At 40.1% G+C, this 22,611-nt stretch overlaps 1 protein-coding gene across 4 annotated transcripts in view; it reads left to right on the plus strand.

Annotated features, from left to right (window-relative positions):
- Positions 1 to 22,611, plus strand: part of ATP6V0A1 (ATPase H+ transporting V0 subunit a1) — a 234,076-nt gene that overhangs the window by 175,593 nt on the left and 35,872 nt on the right. For all 4 annotated transcript variants that reach the window (XM_053699158.1, XM_053699150.1, XM_053699174.1 and 1 more), the window contains 2 exons: positions 4,845 to 4,962; positions 12,334 to 12,505. In XM_053699158.1, the coding sequence (XP_053555133.1) occupies positions 4,845 to 4,962; positions 12,334 to 12,505 (290 nt within the window). The remainder of the gene's footprint in view (positions 1 to 4,844; positions 4,963 to 12,333; positions 12,506 to 22,611) is intronic.

Consider the following 22,611-nt stretch of genomic DNA (forward strand, 5'->3'; position numbering starts at 1 on the left):
CAGACTTCTCAAAATTTCAGATGCTGTTAGGTAGTCTGCCCTCATAGACAGATGGATGTAATTCTGAGCTGTAAAATCTCCCCTGATACCGGCGGGTTACAAGTGATCACTGAGAGCACAGAGAAAGTGCGACCATGTAGGATCGCAGGTCGGACACGCCCCCAATTTCTTCTCTTTTTTTTATTATTTCATTAAACGCATTTTAATTGTTTTAAAGAAATAAACAGTGTATGTAGGAAAGTTTTAGTGGTTATATAAGGAAACAACAACGTCTGATACAAACAATTAGCCGCATTACAATTTGGTTTCAATTAAAATTGCATCTGGATTTATTAAAGAATACAGAATGGTACAACATTGCTGCCTTAGAAGTTATAATAAAGATAATCACATAAGCTAACTGATCCTTGGATCCATAGTAAAACACATTTGAGGAGAAGCTCTGTCAACAAATCACCAAACTACATGCAGATCATAAACAATTATTCATATAGAAAACTGTGTGCAACCTAGGGTTAAACTGAATGTCTGCAGCAACTGCACTGATACAACACAACTCACTCTTCCCTATGTTAAAGAGACAGTCTAATCAAAATTTTACATTAATGATTCATATAGGGCATGTCATTTTAAACAACTTTCCAAATTTATGTTATCAACTTTGCTTTGTTCTCTTGGTATTTTTTTGCTGAAAGCTAAACCTAGGTAGGCCCATATACTAATTGAAGGTCGCCTCTTATCTGAATGCATTTGAAAGTTTTTCACTGCTAGAGGGTGTTAGTTCATGTGTGCCATCTGGATAACATTGTACTCAGGCCAAAGGACTGAAATAAGGGGGCAGTCTGCAGAGGCTTAGATAGAAGGGGTAATCACAGAGGTAAAAAGTATAATAATATTACCGTGTTGGCGTGTTGGTTATGCCGAACTTGAAAATGTGTAATAAAAGAATTATCTATCTTTTTAAACAATAAAAATTCTAGAGTAAGCTGTCCCTTTAAAAAATATATATATATATATTATGCTGTTGAATTTTGTGCAAAGGATTTCTTTTATTTAGAGTGATGGTGTCCAAGCCCTTTCGCTGCTAGGATATCCTTAAAAAGGGACATTAAACCTTTATGATTCTGATAGAAAAAACAATTGTAAACTACTTCCCATTTAATTCTATTGTATTATAAAGTGTGCTTTGTACTCTTGGTATCCTTTGTTAAATGTAGGCTCTGGAGCTGCAATGCACTACTGGGAGGTAGCTGCACACATCAGGTGTGCAATGACAAGAGGCATATGTGTGCAGCTAGCTCCCAGTAGTGCACTGCTGCTTTTGAGCCTACCTAGTAATGTGCTTCAACAAAGGATAGAAAGAAAACTAAGCAAATTTAATAATAGAAGTAAATTAGAAATGGTATTAAAATGACACGCTCTAGTTGAATCTTCAAAGTCAAATTTCAACTTTACTGCAATGATTTATAATGTTCCAGTTTAGGAGAGACCTAAGGGATTCCACAGCACATTCCAGTGATGCAAAAGAGGCAGAAGAAAGGAAAGCGGTGCCTGGCATCGTCTGGCAGGAGAATGTGCTGATAAAGTTAGATTAAACTGCCCCACTCTCTCAGTAGTTCATACCCATTGCTGTATATTACAGAATGTTTGCCATCCCCACCCCACTTTTTCCACAGACAGTTAATTAATTTCCCACCTTAATTTCTAATCCTCTTATCTCACGTTGAGTATACACTGCAAAATATTCTGTCATTTATATTCAAACTACAAAAAAGTAGATAAGGAGGAGACTGAAGTTGATTTGGTAATGCTCATACCAGTAAGTAAAGACAGTGTCTGAAGTACAGAATTAACATTGGTGAACATACTTTTGTTGGCATTTTCATGCCTAGTCATTTAGATTAACCCCTTAGTGACCAGACCATTTTTTCAATTGTCTTAAAGGGACATAAAACAAGTTGGGATAGAGATAATATAATATGTACTTTAATTTGCACAGCGCTCCAGACAGCATGGCTATGTAAGTATTTTTTCTTATTTTTTGAAAATTATTTTAAAATACTTGGCAGCAATTTTTAAACATTTTTTTATGCAAGCTATTTTTAATTAATTAGTCCTTGTATAAAATGCACATATCTCAACCTGTTTTTATGGCACTTTAAGGACCAGGGCTATTTTTACATTTCTGCAGTGTTTGTGTTTAGCTGGCTGTAATTTTTCTCTTACTCATTTACTGTACCCACACATTATATACCATTTTTCTCTCCATTAAATGGACTTTCCAAAGATACCATTATTTTCATCATATCTTATAATTTACTATAAAATAAATTATAAAATATGATGAAAAAATTGGAAAAAAACCACAAACTTTGATCCCCAAAATCTCTTGCGCGTCTACAACCACCATAAAACTCCCAAGCTAAATAGTTTCTAAATTTTGTCCTGAGTTTAGAAATACCTAATTTCTTTGCTTTTTTTTTTTTTTTTTTTTGCAAGTTATAGGGCAATAAGTACAAGTAACACTTTGCTATTTCCAAACCATTTTCTTTAAAAATTTGCATAAGTTACATTTTAACACTGATATCTGTCAGGAATCCCTGAATAACCCTTCAGTTTGTATATATTTTTTTTAGTAGACAACCCAAAGTCTTGATCTAGGACCATTTTGGTATATTTCATGCCACCATTTCACCGCCAAATGCGATCAAATAAAAAAAAATGTTCACTTTTTTTTAGTTTTTAGGTTTCTCACTGAAATTATTTACAAATAGCTTGTGCAATTATGGCACAAATGGTTGTAAATGCTTATCTCGGATCCCCTTTGTTCAGAAATAGCAGACATTTATGGCTTTGGCATTCCTTTTTGGTAATTAGAAGGCTGCTAAATGTCGCTGCGCACCACACTTGTATTATGCCCAGCAGTGAAAGGGTTAATTTAGGTAGCTTGTAGGGTTAATTTTAGCTTTAGTTTAGAGATCAGCCTGACACCCTCCCTGACCCCCCTCAAACAGCTCTCTTCCCTCCCCCACCTCTCAATTGTCACCACCATCTTAAGTACTGGCAGAAAGTCTGCCAGTACTAAAATGAAAAGCTTTTTTTTTTTTTTTTTATAATATATTAAAATATATATTCTGCAGTGTTGGATCCCCCTTAGCCCTCAACCTCCCAAACAGCTCTCTAACCCTGCCCCCTCTACCTATTTGCCGCCATCTTGGGTACTAGCAGCTATCTGCCAGTAGAAACATTTTTGTGCTTACACAGAAGCGGTCGTGATCACTTCCAGCTGCTTTTAAGGTATTGCAGTGATGCCTCGATATTGAGGCATCACTGCAATACCTTTTTTACCCACCGATGCAGAGGGGGCCACTCTTTGGCCCTCTCTGCATCGGCCAGCGATGGTGCCAATCGTTGCTGGGTGGGAGCCATTGCAGGGAGTCGGGTGGGCTACCCATCGCTGGGGGAAATGCATCAGAGAGGGGCGGGATCGTGCACAGGGGCGCCGGGTGCGGGTAGGAATGCTACACTATGGAAAAGTATAAAAAAGTGTAATTGATGGGGGGGGGGGTAAATATTATCCAAGGGATCTTGAAAGGGGGTGGGGGTAGGTTATGGAGGGGGGGCAGCTGCACTACAGAAAAAATTAGATTTAAAAAAAAAAAAACTATCTATATGGCAAACTGGGTACTGGCAGACAGCTGCCAGTACCCAAGATGGGTGCAAATAGGTAGCGGGTGGAGGGTTAGAGAGCTGTTTGGGGGGGATCAGGGAGGTTGGGGGCTAAGGGGGGATCCATCACCGCTAAATATATATATAAAAAAAGAAAGAAAGCCTTTTATTTTAGTACTGGCAGACTTTCTGCGAGTACTTAACATGGCGGGGACAATTGTGGGGTGGGGGAGGGAAGAGAGCTGTTTGGGAGGGATCAGAGGTGGGATGTGTCAGGTGGGAGGCTGATCTCTACACTAAAGCTAAAATTAACCCTACAAGCTACCTAATTAACTCCTTCACTGCTGGGCATAATACAAGTGAGAAACCTAAAGTTTGTGAAAAAAATCAACATTTTTTTTTATTTGATGGCATTTGGCAGTGAAATGGTGGCATTAAATATACCAAAATGGGCATAGATCAATAAAAAATATATATATACATGTGAAGGATTATTCAGGGATTCCTGACAGATATCAGTGTCCCAAAGTAACTAGCGCTAATTTTGATAAAAAGATTTTGGAAATAGCAAAGTGCTACTTGTACTTATTGCCCTATAACTTGCAAATTAAAAAGCAAAGAACATATAAACATTGGGTATTTCTAAACTCAGGACAAAATTTAGAAACTATTTAGCATGGGTGTTTTTTGGTGGTTGTAGATTTGTAACAGATTTAGGGGGTCAGAGTTTGAAAAAGTGTGTGTTTTTCCATTTTTTCATAATATTGTATATTTGTTTTATAGTAAATAAAATAATGGTATCTTTAGAAAGTCAGCTTAATGGCAAGAAAAACGGTATATAATATATGTGGGTAAAGTAAATGAGTAAGAGGAAAATTAGAGCTAAACACAAAGACTGCAGAAATGTAAAAATATCCCTGGTCCCAAATGGTCAACAAATGCAAAAGTGCTCTGGTCACTGAGGAGTTAAGATTACCAAACCTAGCAGGGGTTGTTACTAAATTTGGCAGATCTGAGGATAAGCTACATATAAGCTTGGTTCCTAACGCATTATGTTCTGGCGAGAAATGCGCTCCTACCATCTTTGGGACATCATCATGGCTTCCATCCCTTCCAGACCATGCTGATGAGAGCACTGTGTAACCTATTCCTCACCCTCTCTGCTTCTCCTGCAGTTTAACTTTGGAGACGCTGTGGTTAACCAATCCATTCACACCATTGAATACTGTTTGGGCTGCGTCTCGAACACTGCTTCCTATCTCCGACTGTGGGCATTGAGTCTGGCACATGCACGTGAGTTAAAAAAATAACCAATTAAAATAATTTTAAGCAATTGTATTTCATTTTGTTTTCTAAGAATACTGACCTATCTTAATATTTTGTCTTGAATTGATGTGCCTTGAAACAGAGGTTTGAGATGCTTTAGCACCTCAGTCTGGGGAACATGTATTGCAATGTGCTTAAAGGGCCGTTATAGTGAATAAATGACATGCTCTAATTCGGTAGAGCATGTAAATTTATAACTACCCTGCAAATCTATGTTTCTCCAACATAGGTGTGTCCGGTCCACGGCGTCATCCTTACTTGTGGGACATTCTCCTCCCCAACAGGAAATGGCAAAGAGCCCAGCAAAGCTGGTCACATGATCCCTCCTAGGCTCCGCCTTCCCCAGTCATTCTCTTTGCCGTTGCACAGGCAACATCTCCACGGAGATGGCTCAGAGTTTTTTGGTGTTTAAATGTAGTTTTTATTCTTCAATCAAGAGTTTGTTATTTTAAAATAGTGCTGGTATGTACTATTTACTCTGAAACAGAAAAGAGATGAAGATTTCTGTTTGTAAGAGGAAAATGATTTTAGCAACCGTTACTAAAATCGATGGCTGTTTCCACACAGGACTGTTGAGAGGAATTAACTTCAGTTGGGGGAAACAGTGAGCAGACTTTTGCTGCTTGAGGTATGACACATTTCTAACAAGACTTGGTAATGCTGGAAGCTGTCATTTTCCCTATGGGATCCGGTAAGCCATTTTTATTAAATAAGAATAAAGGGCTTCACAAGGGCTTTAAAGACTGGTAGACATTTTTCTGGGCTAAAACGATTGATTTATAAGCATTTTTAATAGTTTATAGCTTTGAGGAGTTATTTTATTCTTGGGAATTATGTTAAAGAAACGGCAGGCACTGTATTGGACACCTTTTTCACTGGGGGCCTTCTCTAATCATAGGCAGAGCCTCATTTTCGCGCCACTAATGCGCAGTTGTTTTTGGGAAGCAAGGCATGCAGATGCATGTGTGAGGAGCTCAGATACATAGAAAAAGCTTACTGAAGGCGTCATTTGGTATCGTATTCCCCTCTGGGCTTGGTTGGGTCTCAGCAAAGCAGATACCAGGGACTGTATAGGGGTTAAATATAAAAACGGCTCCGGTTCCGTTATTTTAAGAGTTAAAGCTTTCAAATTTGGTGTGCAATACTTTTAAGGCTTTAAGACACTGTGGTGAAATTTTGGTGAATTTTGAACAATTCCTTCATACTTTTTCACATATTCAGTAATAAAGTGTGTTCAGTTTAAAATTTAAAGTGACAGTAACGGTTTTATTTTAAAACGTTTTTTGTACTTTGTTATCAAGTTTATGCCTGTTTAACATGTCTGAACTATCAGATAGACTATGTTCTGTATGTGAGGAAGCCAAGGTTCCTTCTCATTTAAATAGATGTGATGTATGTGACAAACAATTTAGAGAAAATGATGCCCAAGATGATTCCTCAAGTGAGGGGAGTAAGCATGGTACTGCATCATCCCCTCCTTCGTCTACGCCAGTCTTGCCCACACAGGAGGCCCCTAGTACATCTAGTGCGCCAATACTCCTTACTATGCAACAATTAACGGCTGTAATGGATAATTCTATCAAAAACATTTTAGCCAAAATGCCCACTTATCAGCGAAAGCGCGACTGCTCTGTTTTAGAAAATACTGAAGAGCATGAGGTCGCTGATGATAATGGTTCTGACATGCCCCTACACCAGTCTGAGGGGGCCAGGGAGGTTTTGTCTGAGGGAGAAATTTCAGATTCAGGGAAAATTTCTCAACAAGCTGAACCTGATGTGATTACATTCAAATTTAAATTGGAACATCTCCGCGCTCTGCTTAAGGAGGTGTTGTCTACTCTGGATGATTGTGACAATTTGGTCATTCCAGAGAAATTATGTAAGATGGACAAGTTCCTAGAGGTCCCGGGGCCCCCGAAGCTTTTCCTATACCCAAGCGGGTGGCGGACATTGTAAACAAAGAATGGGAAAGGCCCGGCATACCTTTTGTCCCTCCCCCTATATTTAAGAAATTGTTTCCTATGGTCGACCCCAGAAAGGACTTATGGCAGACAGTCCCCAAGGTCGAGGGGGCGGTTTCTACTCTAAACAAACGCACTACTATCCCTATAGAAGATAGTTGTGCTTTCAAAGATCCTATGGATAAAAAATTAGAGGGTTTGCTTAAAAAGATGTTTGTTCAGCAAGGTTACCTTCTACAACCAGTTTCATGCATTGTTCCTGTCACTACAGCAGCGTGTTTCTGGTTCGATGAACTAGAAAAGTCGCTCGATAAAGATTCTTCTTATGAGGAGATTATGGACAGAGTTCACGCTCTTAAATTGGCTAACTCTTTTACTTTAGACGCCACTTTGCAATTAGCTAGATTAGCGGCGAAAAATTCAGGGTTTGCTATTGTGGCGCGCAGATCGCTTTGGCTAAAGTCTTGGTCAGCGGATGCGTCCTCCAAGAACAAATTGCTTAACATACCTTTCAAGGGGAAAACGCTGTTTGGCCCTGACTTGAAAGAGATTATTTCAGATATCACTGGGGGTAAGGGCCACGCCCTTCCTCAGGATAGGTCTTTTAAGGCTAAAAATAAACCAAATTTTCGTCCCTTTCGCAGAAACGGACCAGCCTCAAGTTCTACACCCTCTAAGCAAGAGGGTAATACTTCTCAAACCAAGCCAGCCTGGAGGCCAATGCAAGGCTGGAACAAAGGTAAGCAGGCCAAGAAACCTGCCACTGCTACCAAGACAGCATGAGATGTTGGCCCCCGATCCGGGACCTGATCTGGTGGGGGGCAGACTTTCTCTCTTCGCTCAGGCTTGGGCAAGAGATGTTCTGGATCCTTGGGCGCTAGAAATAGTCTCCCAAGGTTATCTTCTGGAATTCAAGGAGCTACCCCCAAGGGGAAGGTTCCACAGGTCTCAATTGTCTTCAGACCACATAAAAAGACAGGCATTCTTACATTGTGTAGAAGACCTGTTAAAAATGGGAGTGATTCATCCTGTTCCATTAAGGAGAACAAGGGATGGGATTTTACTCCAATCTGTTCATAGTTCCCAAAAAAGAGGGAACATTCAGACCAATCTTAGATCTCAAGATCCTAAACAAATTTCTCAAGGTTCCATCGTTCAAAATGGAAACCATTCGGACAATTCTTCCTACCATCCAGGAAGGTCAATTCATGACCACGGTGGATTTAAAGGATGCGTATCTACATATTCCTATCCACAAGGAACATCATCGGTTCCTAAGGTTCGCCTTTCTGGACAAGCATTACCAGTTTGTGGCACTTCCATTCGGATTAGCCACTGCTCCAAGAATTTTCACAAAGGTACTAGGGTCCCTTCTAGCGGTGCTAAGACCAAGGGGCATTGCAGTAGTACCTTACTTGGACGACATACTGATTCAAGCGTCGTCTCTGCCACAAGCAAAGGCTCATACGGACATTGTCCTGGCCTTTCTCAGATCTCACGGGTGGAAAGTGAACGTAGAAAAAAGTTCTCTCTCCCCGTCAACAAGAGTTCCTTTCTTGGGAACAATAATAGACTCCTTAGAAATGAGGATTTTTCTGACAGAGGCCAGAAAATCAAAACTTCTAAGCTCTTGTCAAGTACTTCATTCTGTTCTTCTTCCTTCCATAGCGCAGTGCATGGAAGTAATAGGTTTGATGGTCGCGGCAATGGACATAGTTCCTTTTGCGCGAATTCATCTAAGACCATTACAACTGTGCATGCTCAGTCAGTGGAATGGGGATTATACAGACTTGTCTCCGACGATACAAGTAGATCAGAGGACCAGAGATTCACTCCGTTGGTGGCTGACCCTGGACAACCTGTCACAAGGGATGAGCTTCCGCAGACCAGAGTGGGTCGTTGTCACGACCGACGCCAGTCTGGTGGGCTGGGGCGCGGTCTGGGAACCCCTGAAAGCTCAGGGTCTTTGGTCTCGGGAAGAATCTCTTCTCCCGATAAATATTCTGGAACTGAGAGCGATATTCAATGCTCTCAAGGCTTGGCCTCAGCTAGCAAAGGCCAAATTCATAAGGTTTCAATCAGACAACATGACGACTGTTGCGTATATCAACCATCAGGGGGGAACAAGGAGTTCCCTGGCGATGGAAGAAGTGACCAAAATAATTAAATGGGCGGAGACTCACTCCTGCCACTTGTCTGCAATCCACATCCCAGGAGTGGAAAATTGGGAAGCGGATTTTCTGAGTCGTCAGTCATTTCATCCGGGGGAGTGGGAACTCCATCTGGAAATCTTTGCCCAAATAATTCAATTGTGGGGCATTCCAGACATGGATCTGATGGCGTCTCGTCAGAACTTCAAGGTTCCTTGCTACGGGTCCAGATCCAGGGATCCCAAGGCGACTCTAGTGGATGCACTAGTAGCACCTTGGACCTTCAACCTAGCTTATGTGTTCCCACCGTTTCCTCTCATTCCCAGGCTGGTAGCCAGAATCAAACAGGAGAGGGTATCGGTGATCTTGATAGCTCCTGCGTGGCCTCGCAGGACTTGGTATGCAGATCTGGTGAATATGTCATCGGCTCCACCATGGAAGCTACCTTTGAGACAGGACCTTCTTGTTCAAGGTCCGTTCGAACATCCGCATCTGGCCTCACTCCAACTGACTGCTTGGAGATTGAACGCTTGATTTTATCAAAGCGAGGGTTCTCAGATTCTGTCATTGATACTCTTGTTCAGGCTAGAAAGCCTGTAACTAGAAAAATCTACCATAAAATATGGAAAAAATATATCTGTTGGTGTGAATCTAAAGGATTCCCATGGAACAAGGTAAAAATTCCTAAGATTCTATCCTTTCTTCAAGAAGGTTTGGAGAAAGGATTATCTGCAAGTTCTTTGAAGGGACAGATTTCTGCTTTATCTGTTTTACTTCACAAAAAGCTGGCGGCTGTGCCAGATGTTCAAGCTTTTGTTCAGGCTCTGGTTAGAATCAAGCCTGTTTACAAACCTTTGACTCCTCCTTGGAGTCTCAATTTAGTTCTTTCAGTTCTTCAGGGGGTTCCGTTTGAACCCCTACATTCCGTTGATATCAAGTTATTATCTTGGAAAGTTTTGTTTTTGGTTGCAATTTCTTCTGCTAGAAGAGTTTCAGAGTTATCTGCTCTGCAGTGTTCTCCTCCTTATCTGGTGTTCCATGCAGATAAGGTGGTTTTGCGTACTAAACCTGGTTTTCTTCCGAAAGTTGTTTCTAACAAAAATATTAACCAGGAGATAGTCGTGCCTTCTTTGTGTCCGAATCCAGTTTCAAAGAAGGAACGTTTGTTACACAATTTGGATGTAGTTCGTGCTCTAAAATTCTATTTAGAGGCTACAAAGGATTTCAGACAAACTTCTTCCTTGTTTGTTGTTTATTCTGGTAAAAGGAGAGGTCAAAAAGCAACTTCTACCTCTCTCTCTTTTTGGCTTAAAAGCATCATCCGATTGGCTTATGAGACTGCCGGACGGCAGCCTTCTGAAAGAATCACAGCTCACTCCACTAGGGCCGTGGCTTCCACATGGGCCTTCAAGAACGAGGCTTCTGTTGAGCAGATATGTAAGGCAGCAACTTGGTCTTCACTGCACACTTTTGCCAAATTTTACAAATTTGATACTTTTGCTTCTTCTGAGGCTATTTTTGGGAGAAAGGTTTTGCAAACCGTGGTGCCTTCCATCTAGGTGACCTGATTTGCTCCCTCCCATCATCCGTGTCCTAAAGCTTTGGTATTGGTTCCCACAAGTAAGGATGACGCCGTGGACCGGACACACCTATGTTGGAGAAAACAGAATTTATGCTTACCTGATAAATTACTTTCTCCAACGGTGTGTCCGGTCCACGGCCCGCCCTGGTTTTTTAATCAGGTCTGATGAATTATTTTCTCTAACTACAGTCACCACGGTATCATATGATTTCTCCTATGCATATTCCTCCTTTACGTCGGTCGAATGACTGGGGAAGGCGGAGCCTAGGAGGGATCATGTGACCAGCTTTGCTGGGCTCTTTGCCATTTCCTGTTGGGGAGGAGAATGTCCCACAAGTAAGGATGACGCCGTGGACCGGACACACCGTTGGAGAAAGTAATTTATCAGGTAAGCATAAATTCTGTTTTTTAACACCTGCAAAGGCAGTTGAATCTAGACCATTGATTAGGGAAAGAGGCTGTTTGAGAGGTTTTTTGGTCCAGTCCTACAACAGTTTTCAGCTATATTGGATGTGCATCATTTTGCTGCGCCCAAGTGTGGCATAAAAAAGTCTGATTCTGTTTGCTTTTAGCATTTTTTAAACATGATAAAAATGTTCTCTTTTTGTTTTTACATATAGTTTTGTCATCTGGTTCCACAGTTTGGTGTAACTGTAGAATTACAACTTTCCCAATGCTAAAGTGAATAAATATATTTCATATAGGTCATACATTTTCAGCATTAAAAGTGACTACCTGTGTACCAAAAATACAAGATAAATTTATTTCAGATCCAAACTTGAAACCCATTCATAAATTAAAAAAAGGTATTTTATGTATAAGAAATGAAAATTAATTAAAGGGAGAGGAACATTTTCTTTCATGATTTGGATAGAACATAACGTGTTAAACAACTTTTCAATTTACGTCTATTATTAAATTTGCTTCTTTATCTTGTTATTCTTTGCTGAAGGAGCAGCATTGCACTACTGGCAGCTAGCTAAACACATCTAGTTAGCCAATCACAAGGGACAAATGTGTGCAGGCACCAATCAGCAGCTAGCTCCCACTAGTGTAGGATATGTGCGTATTATTTTTCAACAAGAGGTTATTTTTGCATGACAAAGGTGAAAAAGAAAAAGCTGTTTGCATTTTAAGTTAAACTAGCAGAAAACGCATCTTTCATGCAAGTGACAACAAGAGACATTAATTTACCCGTGTGGGAGAGCGCGTCCCGAGGGTGTTTCTGCAACTGCTTTGAATGTAATGAACTCTTATTAGCTACTTGCCTAAGTATATTTCCCCTTGCGGATAAGAACATCTCCCTCAGCTCTACTCATGGAGAAAGACATTATTCCACTTGCCTGAGAAAAAATACTGAATCATTAATAGCTGTGAGATGTAAGTGAAGGTAAAACACTACTGTAATTACTGCAGGGAGGTAAAAGCTTTAGGGGTAAAAACAAATACTTTATTTGAAATATAATCATCAATAAGTTATATAACAAAAATCATTCTGAGTTAGTTAAATGTACACTGAATATTTTCTATGAGTAAAGTGCATCTATATTGTCAAAAAATCCCTCCATGAAAAAAAAAAAAAAAATAGTTTCAGAAGAAAAACAAAACATCTTGTGGTCTAACAAAAGCTGTGCTTGGTTTGTAGAACTTTCTGAGGTGTTATGGACAATGGTGATGCATGTCGGCTTGAACGTCAGGAGTCTGGGAGGCGGGATTCTCTTGGTCTTTGTGTTTGCTGCATTTTCTACATTAACAGTGGCCATCTTGCTCATCATGGAGGGCCTCTCGGCTTTCCTTCATGCCCTCCGTCTGCACTGGTAAGCACAACTCACATACTTTGTCTTTCTTTTTGAGATAGATGAGGAAGAATGTTCTCATATGAAGATATAATTATTTGAAACCTTAGGGATTTAGCTTGTCACATACAGTTGTGTAACATGAAAAGAAAAAAAATACAGAAAAAAATCATTTCATCTGAAGTATTCCGAAAACTTTAGAAGATTAGATTAGAAGATAATAAATGTATAATTAAACTTTGCTTACCAATGTAGTACAAATTGTTTGTAGTGTGGATATGGCCCCATTAACATGTCACTACCATTGGTATTCTTTACAAGCCCTAACATTGGTGAAATTAGTCCAGTTTTGAAAAATAAAGGCCCCTCTTTTGAAGGAGGATCACATATTCCTTAATTGCTTGTTATAGCCATATTTACATTGTCAAAATAATTTGTCTGTAAAGTCAGAATGCTTTATGCTTATAAAGAGTAATGTTTTTAAAGTAAGACATTTTATTCATTCTTGTGTTCTATATAAAGTGCAAGATGCTGCAAGGTGGCAACAAATAAGTTTTATCTTTTTTATTTTGCATTTCTCTGTTATTGGTTTGAATCCTAACTTTTGACGTTATTTCTTTCCTATGATATGGTGAGTCCACAACGTTATCAATTACTAGTGGGAATATCTCTCCTGTCCAGCAGTAGGCGGCAAAGAGCACCACACAAAGCTGTTAAATATCACTCCCCTTCCCATAATCCCCACTCATTCTCTTTGCCTCTGTCAATTGAGGAGGTGAAGTTTGGTGTCAGTAGTGGTTACGAGATGTCCCAGATCCTTGGGCTGTGGGCGTTGTTTCTCAAGGTTACAAGAGAGAATTCAATTTTCTCCCTCCCAGGGGCAGGTTTCACTTCTCAAGGTTGTCTGCATATCAGGTAAAAAGAGAGGCATTCTGGAACTGTGTTAAAGAGCTTTTTTTCTCTGGGAGTGATTGTTCCAGTTCCAGTAAAGGAACAGGGTCAAAGATTCTATTCAAATCTGTTCATGGTTCCTAAGAAAGAGGGAACTTTTTGTCCCATTTTAAACCTTTAGTGTCAACAAGTTTCTCAGGGTGCAGTTCTTCATAATGGAGACCATTTGGTCCATTCTTCCTTTTGGTCCAAGGAGGTCAGTTCATGATGACCATAGACCTGAAGGATGCATATCTTCATGTTCCTATTCACAGGGATCATCACAAATTTCTGAGATTCGCTTTTCTAGACAAACATTTTCAGTTTGTGCCTCTTCCGTTTGGCCTTGCTACAGCTCCCAGAATTTTTTCAAAGGTTCTATGGGCTCTCTTGGCAGTGATCAGATCTCTGGAATTGCAGTGGCGCCTTACTTAGATGACATTTTGGATAAGCAACCTCCCATACAGAGATCTTGTTGTCTTTTCTACGTTCCCACGGATGGAAAGTGAATCTGGGAAAGAGTTCCCTTGTTCCAGCTACAAGGGTGGTGTTCTTAGGGACTATAATAGATTCCCTATCTATGAAGATTTTTCAGGAAGGAGGTCAGGAAATCCAAAATTCTCTCTGCTTGCCTCTCTCTTCAGTCTACTGTTCAGCCATCAGTAATGAAATGGAAACCATTTAGGTCTGTCTCAGAGGATAGAGCTAGATGTGTCAACGAGAGACTATCTTCCATGGTGGTTTTCTCAGGAACATCTGTCTCAGGGCACATGCTTCCGTGACCATGGATGCTAGGCTGGGGAGCAGTCTGGGGCTTGTTAAGGGTGCAGGGATTATGGACTCCAGAGGAGTCTGCTCTCCCCATAAACATCTTGGAGTTGAGAGCTATTTACAATTCTCTGATAAGGTGGCCTCAGTTGGCTTTAGCCTGATTTATCAGATTACAGTATCATCTCAGGGGCTTACATCAACCACCAGGGAGGAACTCAGAGTTCCTTAGCCATGAGGGAGGTGGCTCGGATTATTCAGTGGGCGGAAGTTCACAATTGTTTTCTATCTGCAATTCAAATTCTAGGAGTGGACATTTTTTTCTGAGCAGACAGACATTTCTTTCATGTAATTAACAAGAGTCCATGAGCTAGTGACGTATGGGATATACATTCCTACCAGGAGGGGCAAAGTTTCCCAAACCTTAAAATGCCTATAAATACACCCCTCACCACACCCACAAATCAGTTTTACAAACTTTGCCTCCAAGGGAGGTGGTGAAGTAAGTTTGTGCTAGATTCTACGTTGATATGCGCTCCGCAGCAAGTTGGAGCCCGGTTTTCCTCTCAGCGTGCAGTGAATGTCAGAGGGATGTGAGGAGAGTATTGCCTATTGAATGCAGTGATCTCCTTCTACGGGGTCTATTTCATAAGGTTCTCTGTTATCGGTCGTAGAGATTCATCTCTTACCTCCCTTTTCAGATCGACGATATACTCTTATATTTACCATTTCCTCTACTGATTCTCGTTTCAGTACTGGTTTGGCTTTCTACAAACATGTAGATGAGTGTCCTGGGGTAAGTAAGTCTTATTTTCTGTGACACTCTAAGCTATGGTTGGGCACTTTATTTATAAAGTTCTAAATATATGTATTCAAACATTTATTTGCCTTGACTCAGAATGTTCAACTTTCCTTATTTCCAGACAGTCAGTTTCATATTTGGGATTATGCTTTAAATTATCATATTTTTTCTTACCTCAAAAATTTGACTTTTTTCTCTGTGGGCTGTTAGGCTCGCGGGGGCTGAAAATGCTTCATTTTATTGCGTCATTCTTGGCGCGGACTTTTTTGGCGCAAAAAATTCTTTTCCGTTTCCGGCGTCATACGTGTCGCCGGAAGTTGCGTCATTTTTGACGTTATTTTGCGCCAAAAATTTCGGCGTTCCGGATGTGGCGTCATTTTTGGCGCCAAAAGCATTTAGGCGCCAAATAATGTGGGCGTCTTATTTGGCGCCAAAAAATATGGGCGTCGCTTTTGTCTCCACATTATTTCAGTCTCATTTTCATTTGCTTCTGGTTGCTAGAAGCTTGATGTTTGGCATTTTTTTTCCCATTCCTGAAACTGTCTTATAAGGAATTTGATCTATTTTGCTTTATATGTTGTTTTTTCTCTTACATATTGCAAGATGTCTCACGTTGCATCTGAGCCAGAAGATACTACAGGAAAACCTCTGCCTGCTGGATCTACCAAAGCTAAGTGTATCTGCTGTAAATTTTTGGTAGCTATTCCTCCAGCTGTTGTTTGTAATAATTGTCATGACAAACTTGTTAAAGCAGATAATATTTCCTTTAGTGATGTACCATTGCCTGTTGCAGTTCCCTCAACATCTAAGGTGCAGAATGTTCCTGATAACATAAGAGATTTTGTTTCTGAATCCATAAAGAAGGCTTTGTCTGTTATTTCTCCTTCTAGTAAACGTAAAAAGTCTTTTAAATCTTCTCTCTCTACAGATGAATTTTTAAATGAACACCATCATTCTGATTCTTTGGACTCTTCTGGTTCAGAGGATTCTGTCTCAGAGATTGATGCTGATAAATCTTCATATTTATTTAAGATGGAATTTATTCGCTCTTTACTTAAAGAAGTACTAATTGCGTTAGAAATAGAGGATTCTAGTCCTCTTGATACTAATTCTATACGTTTGGATAAGGTTTTTAAAGCTCCTGCGGTTATTCCAGAAGTCTTTCCTGTTCCTAATGCTATTTCTGCAGTAATTGCTAAGGAATGGGATAAATTGGGTAATTCATTTACTCCTTCTAAACGTTTTAAGCAATTATATCCTGTTCCGACTGACAGGTTAGAATTTTGGGACAAAATCCCTAAAGTTGATGGGGCTATTTCTACCCTTGCTAAACGTACTACCATTCCTACGTCAGATGGTACCTCGTTTAAGGATCCTTTAGATAGAAAAATTGAATCTTTTCTAAGAAAAGCTTATCTTTGTTCAGGTAATCTTCTTAGACCTGCTATATCATTGGCTGATGTTGCCGCAGCTTCAACTTTTTGGTTGGAAACTTTAGCGCAACAAGTAACAAATCGTGATTCTCATGATATTATTATTCTTCTCCAGCATGCTAATAATTTCATCTGTGATGCCATTTTTGATATTATTAGAGTTGATGTTAGATTTATGTCTCTGGCTATCTTAGCCAGAAGAGCTTTATGGCTTAAGACTTGGAATGCTGATATGGCTTCTAAATCAACTCTACTTTCCATTTCTTTCCAGGGAAACAAATTATTTGGTTCTCAGTTGGATTCTATTATTTCAACTGTTACTGGTGGGAAAGGAACTTTTTTACCACAGGATAAAAAGTCTAAAGGTAAAAACAGGGCTAACAATCGTTTTCGTTCCTTTCGTTTCAACAAAGAACAAAAGCCTGATCCTTCGTCCTCAGGAGCAGTTTCAGTTTGGAAACCATCTCCAGTCTGGAATAAATCCAAGCCTGCTAGAAAGGCAAAGCCTGCTTCTAAGTTCACATGAAGGTACGGCCCTCATTCCAGTTCAGCTGGTAGGGGGCAGGTTACGTTTTTTCAAAGAAATTTGGATCAATTCTGTTCACAATCTTTGGATTCAGAACATTGTTTCAGAAGGGTACAGAATTGGTTTCAAGATGAGACCTCCTGCAAAGAGATTTTTTCTTTCCCATGTCCCAGTAAATCCAGTGAAAGCTCAAGCATTTCTGAATTGTGTTTCAGATCTAGAGTTGGCTGGAGTAATTATGCCAGTTCCAGTTCCGGAACAGGGGATGGGGTTTTATTCAAATCTCTTCATTGTACCAAAGAAGGAGAATTCCTTCAGACCAGTTCTGGATCTAAAATTATTGAATCGTTATGTAAGGATACCAACGTTCAAGATGGTAACTGTAAGGACTATATTGCCTTTTGTTCAGCAAGGGAATTATATGTCCACAATAGATTTACAGGATGCATATCTGCATATTCCGATTCATCCAGATCATTATCAGTTCCTGAGATTCTCTTTTCTAGACAAGCATTACCAATTTGTGGTTCTACCGTTTGGCCTTGCTACAGCTCCAAGAATTTTCACAAAGATTCTCGGTGCCCTTCTGTCTGTAATCAGAGAACAGGGTATTGTGGTATTTCCTTATTTGGACGATATCTTGGTACTTGCTCCGTCTTTACATTTAGCAGAGTCTCATACGAATCGACTTGTGTTGTTTCTTCAAGATCATGGTTGGAGGATCAATTTACCAAAAAGTTCTTTGATTCCTCAAACAAAGGTAACCTTTCTGGGTTTCCAGATAGATTCAGTGTCCATGACTTTGTCTTTAACAGACAAGAGACGTCTAAAATTGATTACAGCCTGTCGAAACCTTCAGTCTCAATCATTCCCTTCGGTAGCCTTATGCATGGAAATTCTAGGTCTTATGACTGCTGCATCGGACGCGATCCCCTTTGCTCGTTTTCACATGCGACCTCTTCAGCTCTGTATGCTGAACCAATGGTGCAGGGATTACACGAAGATATATCAATTAATATCTTTAAAACCGATTGTTCGGCACTCTCTAACGTGGTGGACAGATCACCATCGTTTAATTCAGGGGGCTTCTTTTGTTCTTCCGACCTGGACTGTAATTTCAACAGATGCAAGTCTCACAGGTTGGGGAGCTGTGTGGGGATCTCTGACGGCACAAGGAGTTTGGGAATCTCAGGAGGTGAGATTACCGATCAATATCTTGGAACTCCGTGCAATTTTCAGAGCTCTTCAGTTTTGGCCTCTTCTGAAGAGAGAATCGTTCATTTGTTTTCAGACAGACAATGTCACAACTGTGGCATACATCAATCATCAAGGAGGGACTCACAGTCCTCTGGCTATGAAAGAAGTATCTCGAATTCTGGTTTGGGCGGAATCCAGCTCCTGTCTAATCTCTGCGGTTCATATCCCAGGTGTAGACAATTGGGAAGCGGATTATCTCAGTCGCCAAACGTTGCATCCGGGCGAATGGTCTCTTCACCCAGAGGTATTTCTTCAGATTGTTCAAATGTGGGGGCTCCCAGAGATAGATCTGATGGCCTCTCATCTAAACAAGAAACTTCCCAGGTATCTGTCCAGATCCCGGGATCCTCAGGCGGAGGCAGTGGATGCATTATCACTTCCTTGGAAGTATCATCCTGCCTATATCTTTCCGCCTCTAGTTCTTCTTCCAAGAGTAATCTCCAAGATTCTGAGGGAATGCTCGTTTGTTCTGCTAATAGCTCCGGCATGGCCTCACAGGTTTTGGTATGCGGATCTTGTCCGGATGGCATCTTGCCAACCATGGACTCTTCCGTTAAGACCAGACCTTCTGTCACAAGGTCCTTTTTTCCATCCGGATCTGAAATCCTTAAATTTAAAGGTATGGAGATTGAACGCTTGATTCTTGGTCATAGAGGTCTCTCTGACTCCGTGATTAATACTATGTTACAGGCTCGTAAATCTGTATCTCGAGAGATATATTATAGAGTCTGGAAGACTTATATTTCTTGGTGTCTTTCTCATCATTTTTCTTGGCATTCTTTTAGAATACCGAGAATTTTACAGTTTCTTCAGGATGGTTTAGATAAGGGTTTGTCCGCGAGTTCTTTGAAAGGACAAATCTCCACTCTTTCTGTTCTTTTTCACAGAAAGATTGCTATTCTTCCTGATATTCATTGTTTTGTACAAGCTTTGGTTCGTATAAAACCTGTCATTAAGTCAATTTCTCCTCCATGGAGTTTGAATTTGGCTCTGGGAGCTCTTCAAGCTCCTCCGTTTGAACCTATGCATTCATTGGACATTAAATTACTTTCTTGGAAAGTTTTGTTCCTTTTGGCCATCTCTTCTGCTAGAAGAGTTTCTGAATTATCTGCTCTTTCGTGTGAGTCTCCTTTTCTGATTTTTCATCAGGATAAGGCGGTGTTGCGAACTTCTTTTGAATTTTTACCTAAGGTTGTGAATTCCAACAACATTAGTAGAGAAATTGTGGTTCCTTCATTATGTCCTAATCCTAAGAATTCTAAGGAGAAATCATTGCATTCTTTGGATGTTGTTAGAGCTTTGAAATATTATGTTGAAGCTACGAAATCTTTCCGTAAGACTTCTAGTCTATTTGTTATCTTTTCCGGTTCTAGGAAAGGCCAGAAAGCTTCTGCCATTTCTTTGGCATCTTGGTTGAAATCTTTAATTCATCTTGCCTATGTTGAGTCGGGTAAAATTCCGCCTCAAAGAATTACAGCTCATTCTACTAGGTCAGTTTCTACTTCCTGGGCGTTTAGGAATGAAGCTTCGGTTGACCAGATCTGCAAAGCAGCAACTTGGTCCTCTTTGCATACTTTTACTAAATTCTACCATTTTGATGTATTTTCTTCTTCTGAAGCAGTTTTTGGTAGAAAAGTTCTTCAGGCAGCGGTTTCAGTTTGAATCTTCTGCTTATGTTTTTTGTTAAACTTTATTTTGGGTGTGGATTATTTTCAGCAGGAATTGGCTGTCTTTATTTTATCCCTCCCTCTCTAGTGACTCTTGTGTGGAAAGATCCACATCTTGGGTAGTCATTATCCCATACGTCACTAGCTCATGGACTCTTGTTAATTACATGAAAGAAAACATAATTTATGTAAGAACTTACCTGATAAATTCATTTCTTTCATATTAACAAGAGTCCATGAGGCCCACCCTTTTTTGTGGTGGTTATGATTTTTTTGTATAAAGCACAATTATTCCAATTCCTTATTTTATATGCTTCGCACTTTTTTTCTTGTCACCCCACTTCTTGGCTATTCGTTAAACTGATTTGTGGGTGTGGTGAGGGGTGTATTTATAGGCATTTTAAGGTTTGGGAAACTTTGCCCCTCCTGGTAGGAATGTATATCCCATACGTCACTAGCTCATGGACTCTTGTTAATATGAAAGAAATGAATTTATCAGGTAAGTTCTTACATAAATTATGTTTTCATCCAGGGGAGTGGGCTTTCCATCTGGAGGTGTTTTCCAGGTTAATCCTCAAATGGGGGGTGCCGGAGTTGGATCTGATGGCATCTCGGCAGAATGCCAAACTTCCAAGGTACGGTTCAAGGTCAAGAGATCCGCAGGCAGCTCTGATAGATGCTCTGGCGGTGCCTTGGGGGTTCGGTCTAGTTTATTTGTTTCCTCTGTTTGCTCTCCTTCCACGAGTCATTGCTCATATCAAACAGAAGAGAGTGTCGATAATTTTAATTGCTCCTGCATGGCTGCGCAGGATCTGGTATGCAGACCTAGTGAACATGTCGTCTCTGCCTCCTTGGAGGATCATCTAACTCAGAATCTTTTTCTTCCATCCAAATCTCGTTTCTCTTAAACTGATTGCTTGGAGATTGAACGCTTAGTTTTGTCTAAGCGTGGTTTTTCTGAGTCGGTCATTGAGACCATGATGCAAGCCTGTTACTCGGAAAATTTACCATAAGGTATGGTGTAAATACCTTTATTGGTGTGAATCTAAGGGCTACTCTTGGAGTAGGGTAAGGATTCCTAGAATGTTGTCTTTTCTCCAGGAAGGTCTGGAGAAGGGGTTGTCAGGCAGTACTCTGAAAGGTCAGATTTCTGCTTTATCTATTCTGTTACATAAGCGTTTGGCGGTTGTGCCATTTGTTCAAACTTTTTGTCAGGCCTTGGTCAGAATCAGGCCTGTGTTTAAATCAGTTACTCCTCCTTGGAGTCTTTACCTTGTTCTTAAGGTTTTGCAGCAGACTCCGTTTGAGCCAATGCATTCCATAGATATTAAATTGTTATCTTGGAAGGTTTTGTATCTTGTTGTTATTTCTTCTGCAAGGAGAGTTTTGGAACTCTCGGCTTTGCAGTATGATTCTCCTTACCTTATCTTTTATGCGGATAAGGTGGTCCTACGTACTAGGTTGGGTTTTCTTCCTAAAGTGGTTTCGGTTAGGAATTTTAATCAGGAAATCATTGTTCCTTCTCTCTGTCCTAATCCCCCTCCTCATAAGGAGCGTCTGTTGCACAACTTGGATGTAGTGCATGCTTTAAAATTCTGTTTACAGGCCAATAAAGATTTTCGCCAGTCTTCTGGCCTTTTTCATTGTTTGTCGGGAAAGCGTAAGGGTCAGAAGGCTACTGCTACTTCTCTTTCCTTCTGGTTGAGAAGTATGATTCGTTTTGCTAATGAGACTGCTGGATAGCAGCCTCCTGATAGAGTTACAACTCATTCCACTAGGGCTGTCTCGTCTTCTTGGGCTTTCAAAAATGAAGCTTTTGTGAAACGGATTTGCGAGGCTGCAACTTGGTCCTCTCTGCATACATTTTCCAAATTTGATACTTTTACTTCGGGTAAGGCTTCTTTTGGGAGAAAGGTTCTTGTTCTCCCTCCCTAGTCATCTGTGTCCTCTAGCTTGGGTATTGGTTCCCACTAGTAATTGATGACGTTGTGGACTCACCATATCTTAGGAAAAAAAATAAAATTTATACTTACCTGATAAATTTCTTTCTTTTCGGATATGGTGAGTCCACGACCCCACCCTTATATTTAAGACAGTTATTTTTTACTAAACCTCAGGCACCTATACATCTATGAGTTATTCCTTTTTCCATTTCCCTTTGGTCAAATGACTGGGGATTATGGAAAGGGGAGTGATATTTAACAGCTTTGCTGTGGTGCTCTTTGCCGCCTCCTGCTGGACAGAAGAGATATTCTCATAAGTAATTGATGACGTCGTGGACTCGTAATATCCAGAAAGAAAGAAATTTATCAGGTAAGCATACTTTTTTTTTTTTTTTAAGTGAGGTGAAATGTGGAGTTATAAGGAGTATGAAATATTTATAAAATTGTGTTTTATATGTTTTCTTTCATGTACACAAAAGCAATCACTTTGTATTCTGTATGACAGGTCTTTTTCATTATTTGTGCAAATTAAAGTTTATCTAAATGTTCCTAGTATGCTGATAAAACCTATGTATGATTTGTGTGGTATTTCAAGGAAAAAGAACACATCAACATTTAAATCTAATGAGTACAGACAGTGAAAAAGGTCATTGAAATGGTTAAACTTGTTAGTTTTTTACTACACTTTATTCTTAGCAGGGGGGTGATTCCCATAAACATACCACGGCCAGCTGTACACTTTGTTCCTAGCAGGGTCACTGCAACTAATATACTATGATCCTTGCTAAATCATGTCATTGC

Source organism: Bombina bombina, chromosome 1, assembly GCF_027579735.1.
Source record: "Bombina bombina isolate aBomBom1 chromosome 1, aBomBom1.pri, whole genome shotgun sequence".
Lineage (NCBI taxonomy): Eukaryota > Metazoa > Chordata > Amphibia > Anura > Bombinatoridae > Bombina > Bombina bombina.